At 47.1% G+C, this 11448-nt stretch overlaps 1 protein-coding gene across 2 annotated transcripts; it reads left to right on the top strand.

The window, feature by feature from the left end:
- The first annotated feature begins 55 nt into the window (after positions 1-55).
- On the top strand, positions 56-10967 carry COQ4 (coenzyme Q4). 2 transcript variants are annotated; one of them, XM_053282436.1, is made up of 7 exons: positions 56-611; positions 2013-2183; positions 3426-3522; positions 5272-5374; positions 6464-6590; positions 9345-9438; positions 10601-10967. In XM_053282436.1, exons 1-7 carry the CDS (start codon positions 524-526, stop codon positions 10761-10763), a joined length of 843 nt encoding a protein of 280 aa, XP_053138411.1. In that variant the 5' UTR covers positions 56-523; the 3' UTR covers positions 10764-10967. The 2 variants fall into 2 exon arrangements, with proteins under 2 accessions (XP_053138411.1, XP_053138410.1); XM_053282435.1 differs by having other exon boundaries at positions 60-611; positions 6461-6590.
- The last annotated feature ends 481 nt before the right edge of the window (positions 10968-11448 follow it).

The following is an 11448-nucleotide window of genomic DNA, read 5'->3' as shown; positions in this document are numbered from 1 at the left end:
AGCGCCGCCATATTGAGCGCACTTAAAATAAGGTCCTCCCGGGAACAAGAACTAGGATGCTAAAACAGGGGAAGGTGGATAAACTGGAGGATTTAAAACTCATTAAAAAAAACAAAAACGAAGGAGACGGCACTGAGGCTCAGAAAAGAGACTCTTCCATTCTCTGCCTTGTGCATGTTATAAATACACTTTAGAAACAGGCACACAATCAGTGATATTTGCTCTTACTAGAAGCAGTCGCTGGATTTTTAGCTGCCAGCAGGGGGCGAACTACTAACCGCTGGTCTTGCTGTTCTGTGCGTTCCTTCTATCCTGCTCGACTCAACGTGCTGGGAGGACGGGTTTGTGTTTGCACTTTGCATTGCCGAACAAGAGGCCATGCAAAAAGCGGGGTTTCTGGGCTGCACTAAGATTGCCTAGAGCAATATCCTGCTTGCATTCAAAGCCGGGTAGAACGTTCTTGCAAATGCATGTTTTAATTCATCTTGATTCCGCATTGATTTTAGGAAAATAATAATAAGCTATGGGATTGTTGCTACCCAGAAGGGCTCAAAGTTTCCTGCCTGGTGTAGTAAATCTGAGAAGAGTTTTTGCTTCCTGCATGATCACAGGCAAGTGTTTTTGTGTTCTGTTTCTCTTCTCCCTTGAAGGGCATTTCTGATCCCTAACCCTGCTAAAACGTGCTAAACCCTGCCTAACCCTGCTAAAAAGTCGTCCTGTTTTGAGTCTTGAGGGAAATGTTGGAGATCCACTTTATACATTTTTAAAAGTTCTTAACGTTCAAACACATGCTGTAGAGTTTTTAGGCTTCCTCCCCTCCTCAGAATTTCAAGGGCTGGAATCCTAGCTTTAGAACCGTATTTACCTAAATAGAAGACAACTCCGAATTTAAGACGAGTCGGGAACACCCCTCCCCCCTTAAAAACAGGTTATACCTGTATTTACCCAAAAGAAAGAACACTCTGAATTTAAGGCACTGATTTCTAACGTCAAAGAACTTGGCGGGGGGGGCTAGTCTTGGATTCAGGTAAATATGGAAATTTGGGTTTGGTTCTGATTGAGTATCCCTAGAAGTGTTTCAGTAACCAGTCTGACATTTTTGCAAAGGTTTTTAAACTGGTTCAGGTACGTTTCATGCATCTGGCTCCTTGCAATGTAATTGACATGACTCCGAATGAAAAAATGGTTTAACTGTTTATTTTTTAATCTTTTTAGCAAATGTTTGCAAACCAAACATATATAACAGGGGGAGAAATGCAGGAATAGAAAACATTCAACTGTCACCAGCTGAAAGCTGGGTGCCTGGTTTAAAATACTTTTTTTTACATTGTCAACAAAATAACGTGAATTAACAAAGAGATTACAGAGATTTTGAGGCCAAAAAAAAAAAAATGTGGCACAAAAACAGGAAATAAAGGTTGCTAGGTAAAATTAAACAGCCTCCATATACCAAATTACCCAATTTATGAATCCAAGACTAGGTTTTCCCCCAAGTTCTTTAATATTAGAAATCAAGCGATTGTATTCAATCCAAAGTCCTCTTCCTTTCAGGGTAAGCACACGTATAACCTATATTTAACCTGCATTTTTAAGGGGATGTCTTAAATTAAGAGTCATCTTCTATTTGAGTAAATACAGCAACATACACACAAGTCCTCTTCGCGTCTTGTGTTCAACACTCGCACAATCTGTGTGCAGTGTGCACAGCTGCTCTGAAGATGGATCCTGGCAATTTCTGAGTCACCCTGGCCCAAGGTTAGGGTGACCCGGGTCCCCAGATATTGCTGGACTACAACTCCCATCACCCCCTGCCACTTTAGCTGCAGCAGCAGGGGATGATAGGCATTGTAGTCTGGCATCTCAAGACCCAGGCTTGAGAACCCCTGCCTGAACCCATCCCAGCAGAAGTGAAACAAAGTAAAAGAAGTCTTAACTGGAGCAGAAATGTATTCTCTCTCCACCTGCATATTACTTCTAACCTATTGTCCTCTGATGAGGCCGTTTTCCTTCAGGTAGGACGGGCCCGCGCTGCTCTGCCAGCCAGTCCTCAGCAGCCGACAGCCCCATGGAAGAGGAGAAATATTGCCCGCTGTATCCTGGCCACATCCCAACCACCCCTCTGCAGAAAGCCCTGCTGGCTGCAGGCTCAGCATGCATGGCGTTGTACGATCCCTACCGGCATGGTGAGTCGCCGTTTGCCGCTGTGTGGAAGCCGTGAGCTTCTTAAGACAACTCCAGGGTGGGCGGGCAGTCGGTTGGGATAGAAAAGTAGGAAGCTGTCTCATCCTCAGTCAGAGTCCGACCCTTGGCCCGTCTAGCTCACTATTGTCTGCTCTGACTGGCAGTGGCTCTCCCAAGATTTCAGGCAGGAGTCCTTTCCAGCCATCCCGGGAGATGCTGCCAGGGAGTGAACCTGGGACCTATTGCTTGCGAAGCAGACAAAGACGCTGAATATTTATATGCCGCTTTCCCGCAAAAGTTCCCAAAGCGGTTTACATAGATGTAAACAAATGAAAGGATGCTCTTGCACTGAATTGCTCTCTTTCCTGAAAGCAGGTGATTAGGGATGTGAACCACTGCCGGTTCGAAGGCGGTGGGGGGGGGAGATCCCTTTAAGGCAGGGGGAGGGTGCTCCTACCCCTCCCACCGCGTTTCCCCCACTGGCACTACACTTCAGAAGGGTCCGGCAGGGCAGCAGCCTTGTTGGACCAGAAGCGGCAGGTGAATCGGTGTGCTTGCTTCGGCAGCACCTATACTAAAATTGACAAGAAGTACCCAGCGCGCATGTGCACGCTGGCATGTGCACATGTCGCTTGCGCCCCCCAACATGTGCATGAGTGAGTGCGCACGTGTTCTGTGCACATCTCTACAGGCTATCCCCTAAGGCAGTGGTTCCTAATCAGGGTTCCTCCAGATGTTGCTGAACTACAACTCCCAGCATCCCCAGCGGCAATTTATTGCAGCTGCCCTAAGGGGAATAAATCGTAGTGCTCACATGGTTGCCCATCCAAATGCAAACCAGGGCAGACCCTGCTTAGCAAAGGAGACCATTCATGCTTGTGGCCAACCAGCTCCCCTCCCTAAGGCAAATCTCGGTGTAACTTCCAGCAAATCATAAAGGGGTTCTGACTCCCATTTTCTCTTCCTTCCTTCCTTCCTTCCTTCCTTCCTTCCTTCCTTCCTTCCTTCCTTTCTTTCTTTCTTTCTTTCTTTCTTTCTTTCTTTCTTTCTTTCGTTTAGAATAGTGGCTCTTTTGAGGCTCTGGTTTGCCTGGTGTGTTGAATTATCAAGATCATAAGCACATTTATCCAGGTCGACCTGGTTTTCATTCGAAACCAGGGAGGCTCTGATTTGCTCGATGCTCGGTGGTTTATTTTTTTCGCGTCACCTCTTTTCTCCATCTCACTTTTGTACTCCCTTTTCAGATATGGTGGCTGTTCTCGGGGAGACAACCGGCTATCTGGCTCTGCAGAAGCTCCGAGAGAGGATGAGGAACGACCCGGAGGGATACCGGATCCTACAGTGTGTTAATAGGTTTTTCTTAGCTTTTAGCCAAGGAAGGATTCTGTTACAAGTGTTGGTACTATTTGGGAACAGGACGTCTATTCACGGACAAGGTCGCATAGGTGGATTAGTTCACCCACTTTCAGTATCTTTGGGAAGAGAAATTAAAAGGGTGGCGAAACAGTAAATAGATCTCATTTTCTTTTTAAAACACACACCATGATTTTCTCAATTTCCTTTTTCCCCTTTTTTTTCTTTCCTTTTTTTCCTTTCCTTTTCTTTTTTTCTTTTCTTTTCTTTCTTCTCCTCATAAGGGAGCTTCCTATGTTCTTATAGACATTTCAGGGGATGTCATTGACATTTTCTGGAGGATTGATTTTACTCTGGCTGTGTTGAATACTTCTTGCTCCTTTCTGGAATGAGTTCAAGCTCTTTCTTAACAAGAGCTCTCTCTGTTCTTAACGAGAGCTCTTATTCAGTGTTCCCTCTAACAGGGATTCCCAGATGTTGTTGACTACAACTCCCAGAATCCCCAATCAAAAGCCACTGCAGCTGGGGATTCTGGGAGTTGTAGTCCACAACATCTGGGAATCCCTGTTAGAGGGAACACAGCTCTTATTCCAAAACTCCCTTTCCACATTTCCACCCAAAGTGCCAGGTGGATTTACCTAAACTGCCTCAGCACACCCTGCGTAGGAGAGCTTCTTAATTTTCTGCTCTCAATTAACTTCTTATGTTTAGGTTTCACCAGAGAGAGATCTCGCCACCCCTCCCTGCCTGAGCTGGGCTACACCTGATCCTCTCCCTAACCAGAGCGTCACTCCAGCCCAGCTCTCCCCTTCCAAAGAGTGGGGATGCATTTAGGGTTGTAAATCATAGTTTCAGCTCCTGATTTCTTCTCTGGCAGGAACTATTTATTTATTATTTTACACATTTCTGTCCCGCCCAGAATGCAAGTTCTCTGGGCGGTTTCCAAGAGAATAAAAACAACCAATTAAAAGATTAAAACACTTCAACCATTAAAATTTTAAAAAGTTAAAACTATTAAAACACAATTAAAACAGTATCTAATTAAAAGCCCGGGTGAACAAATGCGTCTTGCAGGGGCAGAGCCACCATTGGGCCAACGGGTTCAAAGAACCCAGGCCGTGCCCAATCAGGGGCCGCGCTTTGCGGCCCCGACACGCCCCCATCAGACGCGGGGGTGCTGGTTTAGCTCCGTTCGGGAGTTAAAGGGCCGCTGTGTTCACGGCGCAGCCAGGAGCAGCTCTTCCCTGTAGGGAAAAGCCGCTCCTGGCTGTAGTTTAAGTCCCGAAGGGGCCACCCGGCAGCAGACTGGCAGCAGGTCTCTGAGGTTTCAGACAGGAGTCTTTCCCAGCCCTAATTGGAGATGCCACCAGGGATGGAACCGGGGATCCCCTAATTGAACCGGGGATCCCCTAAGTTAATAGACCTCAGTTTCCAGACGAGCAGAACCATGGTTTACTTCAACGTGAAAGTAAAAGCTTTCTTTTTCTAACCCTGCAGTGCGTGATTGGGAAAGGAGCATGCTGACCTTGGGCTCACAGAGGCCCATCCGCATAGTGGAAAGCCATGGTTCCCTGTTGCAGCTTCGCTGAGCTGTGTGCTCCATATTTCTACAGTGTTTAGAGAGCATCACCGCCATTTTCCTAGAGTCAGAGCTGATGGCCTGTTTCAGTGGGTGGAGCCTTCAGCCTTTCTGGGGGATTTCATAGGCTGACCCAGTCATGCTCACTTCCCTTACAGAGAGCGTCCTCGGATACGCCTCTCCACGCTGGATATCTCTGGGCTCCGGGCACTTCCTGACGGGACCTTTGGTCGAGAATATGTCCGGTTTCTGGATGATAATGTAAGTAGGGCCAGCTGGAATGTAATGCAAGTAGGGCCGGCTGCAACATCGGAAGCTGCCATATACTGAGTCAGACCATCGGTCTGTCTAGCTCAGTATTGTCTACACAGACTGGCAGCGGCTTCTCCAAAGCTGCAGGCAGGAGGAGTCTCTCTCGGCCCTATCTTGAGATGCCAGGGTGGGAATTTAGAACCTAGATGCTCACGAACCTGGAATTTAGAAATTAAGGAATTTGAGAACCTGGAATTTAGAACCTAGATTTAGATGCCAGGGAGGGAATTTAGAACCTTCTGCATGCAAGCAGGCAGGTGCTCTTCCCAGGGTGACCCCATCCCCTCTGCGGAAGGTCTTACTGTGCTCACACATGTAGCCTCCCATTCAAATGCAAACCAGGGTGGATCCTGCTTAGCAAAGGGGGGACAGTTCATGCTTGCTACCACCAACTCTCCTCCGGCTCTCCCCATAACTCCGAAACCCTGGGCTCAGTCTATCGACAACTGACAGCAACTGAATTTGTGCAAGGGATCATAATGTTCGGTCTGTTTAGCAACTAAATAGGACCTCGGTGGTTTTTCTCTCCAGGTTGCATAACAGGGAGTGGCAATCCTGGCTGTTGAGCTGTCCCTGAACGACAGCTCCCATCATCACTAGTGGAGAACCAAGGTTGCCCTACCCCTGTTCCAGAACAAGGGGATGGGGCCGCAGCTCAGTGGTAGAACATCTGCCTTGCATGCAGAAGGTCCCAGGTTCCTTCCCTGGCATCATCTCCGGGTAGGGCTGGGAAATACCCCTGCCTGAAACCTTGGGGAAGCCGCTGCCAGTCAGAGCCAGATGGGAAAAAGGATCTGACTTGGTATGAGGCAGCTTCCTGATTTAGAGGATGTGGATGTAGCTCAGAGGAAGACCATCAGGCAGAAGGTCCCAAGTTCAGTCCCTGGCAGCATCTCCAAGCAGGGCTGGGGGAGACTCCTGCCGGAGACCTTGGAGAGCTGCTGCTGGTCAATGCCAACAATAGTGAGCTCGATGACCCAGTGGTCTGACTCGGCATCTATCTAGATGTGAAGCTGTCTTTGTTCTGATTGGCAGAAGGTTTCTCCAGACACGAGGATGCCCGCCAAGTTCGTAGATGACGAGGAACTGGCCTATGTGGTCCAGCGGTACCGAGAAGTCCACGATTTGATGCACACCCTCCTCGGCATGCCCACCAACATGCTTGGTAAATCGGCTTTCTAAGGCATTGTTGCTGGGTTGTTACATGCCATGTTGCCATTGTTATTTTGGAGTCCCATTTCTCCCCATAGCGCCCACATCCTGAGATGGAGCAGGAGGACTCCCATATGGACCAGTGAGAGGACTATTTGTGTGTAAAGTACCCAACAACCTCTCCGCTCTGCCTTTTCTAGCATGTCCTGTTCCGTGATTGAACATACCAGCTGTATGTTCATGCCAGAGAATGCCAGCTGTTCCATGATGGATGACCACGTTCCCGGCTTAAGGAAAGCTGAAATTCATGGTCAACTTGAATGGGAGGATGTTATCTATAGACAGGTCTGATTCAGGCACTTCATGGCTGGCTTTCCATTTGTGATGGAGAAGTCGGAGCCAACATGGACAAGTGAGAGAACTGTTGGTGTAATGCACCCAGTAACCTTCCCACGTTGCATTTCTCTAACATTTTGCTGAGAACATACCAGCTGTTCCATGATGGATGACCATATTCCCGGCTTGAGGAAAGTTGAGATTCATGGTCAGCTTGGGGGAGGATATATTTTCGTACACAGAAGGTCTGATTCAGGCATTTAAGGGGCTGGCATTTCCTTTGTGGTGGAGGAAAAGGAACATGCCCCTTGCTTTAACCACAAATAGACCACAGTGTGGGCCCTTTGTGGCAAGGTCTCGAAAAAGGGTGAGGGGCAGTGTTAGTGTTCCCTATAACAGGGATTCCCAGATGTTGACTACAATTCCCATTATCCTCAGCTGCAATGGCCTTTGGCTGGGGATGATGGGAGTTGTAGTCAACAACAACATTTTTATTTCAGCAGGCCTTCCCGTTTGTATATATATTTTTTGTGATTGACCTGTTTTAATGATATTCTTACCCTGCACTTCTACAATTTTAGAGACTCCATTTTACCCCATTTTTAAATTAACGTTGCTGTCAGTCGCCATGAATTCATTTAGGAAGAATGGCAGCATATAAATCTTTTAAATAAAAAATAAGAATGAAAAATAAGAACAGCTTCTGTGCACTGGATGTTGGCATCTGCCCAGAATGTCAGCCGCTGAAACAAGTGATTTTCATTTCTGAAAAATTGGCTCTTTTTTAAAAAGACGGATCTGTTTTTACTGGAAATCTCTGAGCAGCTGAACACTAAATTGGATTCTGTTGATAAGTTTTATAACACCTGGAAATGTTGACTGTTGTATCTTGTTATGTGATACCTATATGAATAACAAGAACACATAGTTAAAAAGAAAAAGTCAATCGCCATGTGGACTAGAAACTTAAAGGGGGGGAAATAAAGGAATCCTTGCATTTTCTACTGAATTGTTAGTTCTGCACTCTGTGGTAAATTCCACAGGTGCAACATGCATTGTTATGACAATTGGGTTCTGTTCTGGCCTTCTTTAGAAAGCAAGGTTATTTTACACAATCGACATAATGTACGTTAATGTGGAGTTTGTGTGAGGCAGGATTTAGAGGGCAGTGTGGAGTGGCAGCCCCCTTTCACCTGTTTTCAGGACAGACCCATTGCCATGAGTCACCAGAGCAGCTGAGCTGGAGGAGAAAGAGGAGGAGGTGCCCGTATTGCATTTGAAGTATAGCTGGGAAATGTAAAGTGTGGAGGACACGGGTGTTGTGCAATCAACCCTGAGCCTTAAAGCAATAGCGTCCTGGGTTCATGGCAGGTAAACAATTATTCATTCCAGCCTTTACCTTTTGTCTTTCCTTTATTGAAAAAACCTGATGGAAATTGCAGAAGGCTCTGAACTCTTGCAAAGTTCTAACACTCCCGCGTGTCTTTTAGCATTCTGTTTTAGCAGAGGCTGTTATTTATGGAGGTGGAGAGGGTTGACCCTTCGCATACATTTATTTCCTGCTCTCTGTGACAGAGCCGCTGCCCTGCCCTTCTAAGGATGTGAGGCAGCTGTAAGCCCAATTGCAACATATCTTCTGTTTGCTTTTCAATCATCTCGCCCTGAAGGCAGACGTAAGCAGAAAGGAGGCGGTGAGATCTCTAGCTCTTAGCTGATCTGTTGATCTCTTGATTTATAGTAGAACCGCAAAGATTCCTGACTCCTGGTTACTCAGGGATAGCACCAATCAAAGCTTTTCTTGAAAATTTACAAACAAGAAGTTATTTCTTGCAGTGCACGGGGCGGAAGCCAGGGGGCGGCCTCACACAATCCCCACCAGGTCAGTAAGTAAGGAATCTCTGGGTTCCTGGCAAGCACAATCTTCTGGAGGGCATGTCGTGTGAACTCACGGCACTTACTGGTTGGTAGATTCTCGGGATCCCGGGTTACCAAGATTCTACCAAGGTTCTCCACCCAACTTCAAATCTTGGTGATAGAGGTCTCGCAAATCATAGGAACATGATTAGGAACATAGCTGCCATATACTGAGTCAGACCATTGGTCTACCTAGCTCAGTATCATCTTCACAAACTGGCAGCAGCTTCTCCAAGGTTGCAGGCCGGAGTCTCTCTCAGCCCAGTCTTGGAGATGCTGCCAGGGAGGGAACTTGGAACCTTCTGCTCTTCCCAGAGCGGCTCCATCCCCTGAGGGGAATCTCTGACAGTGCTTCTAGTCTCCCATTCAGTTGCAACCAGGGTGGACCCTGCTTAGCTAAGGGGACAAGTCTGGATGTTCAGTGTGGGAACCATCTGTTGGTGGCTTCATATGAAAGATCTCCCTCCACATGTGACAGGGATTTGATTTGCTCACATCTCTTGTTTCTTCTTCTTAGGGGAGGTGGTGGTGAAATGGTTTGAGGCCGTCCAGACTGGCCTGCCCATGTGCATTCTGGGAGCTGTGTTTGGCCCCGTCCGCCTTAACGCCCGGTAAGTTGAGCAGCCGGTAAATTCAGGCGTGTGTCTGAAAGTTTCAGACATGTATCCGGAAGTGTATCCAAAGATGGGCATACTGGAGAACCTCTTGTACTGAATCTAGAGCTAGCAGGAGCTGCAGAAGAGGAAAAGGCTGCAATCCGTATACTTGGGAGTAATCCAGGCCTTGATCATTCCTAGGCGCTAGGGAGCTTTGGCGCCTAGGAATTTAGCCATGGCGCCTGGACTGGGATATTCAGGTTAGTAGCCTAACCTACTTCACAGGGTTGTTGTGAAGAGAAACCTAAGTGTGTAGTACACCGCTCTGGGCTCCTTGGAGGAAGAGCGGGATAGAAAATGTATAAATAAATTAAATATATAAATTCAGGCATAGAGTTCTTTCATAAAATCTTGGTTTGCCCTTCTGTTTTCTGTTATAAGTATGTTTGTTTGTTTGTTCGATTTCTATACACCCTTCTCAAAAATGGCTCAGGGCGGTTTACACAGAGAAATAACAAATAAATAAGATGGATCCCTGTCCCCAAAGGGCTCACAATCTAAAAAGAAACATCAGATAGACACCAGCAACAGTCACTGGAGGTACTGTGCTGGGGGTGGAGAGGGCCAGTTACTCTCCTGCTGCTCTCACGCTGGAGAGCCAGCATGGTGTAGTGGTTAGAGTGCTGGACTAGGTCCCGGGAGACCCGAGTTCAAATCCCCATTCAGCCATGAGACTTGCTGGGTGACTCTGGGCCAGTCACTTCTCTCTCAGCCTAACCTACTTCACAGGGTTGTTGTGAGGAGAAACTCAAGTATGTAGTACACCGCTCTGGGCTCCTTGGAGGAAGAGCGGGATAGACAATGTAAAATAATAATATAATAATAATAAATAAAGAGAATCACCATGTTAAAAGGTGCCTCTTTGCCAAGTTAGCATGTTGCTTGTAAAGGAGTTAGAGAGGAGCCTGTTTACTCTCCCCACGCCCCCAAACACACATAATGTGTGTCACCAAATTGGATAAATTTGCCAATCCATGGTCTGGCTCCCAGATTTGGAGGCTGGCTCTTAGATTCAAAGGACATTTGTCAAGACCTGTTCAGTGATCATTGGATTAGACTCTCATATAGGCAAATCAAACCTTTTCCTTCCCATGTTTCTTGTTCTTCCTCCACCCAGGAAACTCCGCATCCTGACCACTGAACTTATCCCCTGGGCTGTTCGGAGCGGAAACAACGCCGGCTGCATCCTGAACTTCTATTATGAGCACCGCTGGGAACAAACGGTGGAGTCCCTTCGCGATGAAATGGGGATCTTCCCGCCGCCAACGATGTGCGCGTAGATCTGTGCTGAGGATAAGCCCAGCCTCGCTGACCGAGTGGCCAGTAAGGAAAGAATCATGGAATCCTTGGATGTTGGACCTGCTCTGGGACTTTGTCCAGTGAAGAGATTTGCTAGTCAATCAGTGTTTGTTGGTTTTATCCCTCCACCTCTCAAAAAACCCCTCTCAATCTTTTTTGCAATAAATAGCCACGTTGGTAGCAAATAGATGCTTCAGAGAGTGATTTTCAATGGGGAGAAAAGTGGCAGGGGAGAAAAGCGACAGTGTTCCCTCTAACAGGGATTCCCAGATGTTGTTGACTACAACTCCCATAATTCCCAGCCAAAGGCCATTGCAGCTGGGAATGCCGGGAGTTGTAGTCAACGGCATCTGGAATTCCCTGTTAGAGGGAAGGCTGAAAGGGAGTTCCATGTGCCATGGGGCCATCCCATGGCTACCTTTTAAAATTATTATTTTACAAGAGAATTTTCTTTCTAAGCCTGTTCCATGGTGCTGCTCTTAACGTAATAGGGCAGTTCAGATGAGCATAAACTGGGTAGGAGACGAGGCCTATCTGGGTTTTGGAGCCAAGTGCGCCTCTGTTTTGTGACGGTGTGTTATATAAACACAAGGCCAGAGGCGGGGAGCTGGATGGTGAGCTAAGCCCCAGCTGGATGACACAACCGAAGGAATTGGACAGGCATGA

Source organism: Hemicordylus capensis, chromosome 17 (assembly GCF_027244095.1).
Source record: "Hemicordylus capensis ecotype Gifberg chromosome 17, rHemCap1.1.pri, whole genome shotgun sequence".
In the NCBI taxonomy this organism is placed as follows: domain Eukaryota; kingdom Metazoa; phylum Chordata; class Lepidosauria; order Squamata; family Cordylidae; genus Hemicordylus; species Hemicordylus capensis.
This window is presented reverse-complemented; position numbering and strand designations above follow the sequence as displayed.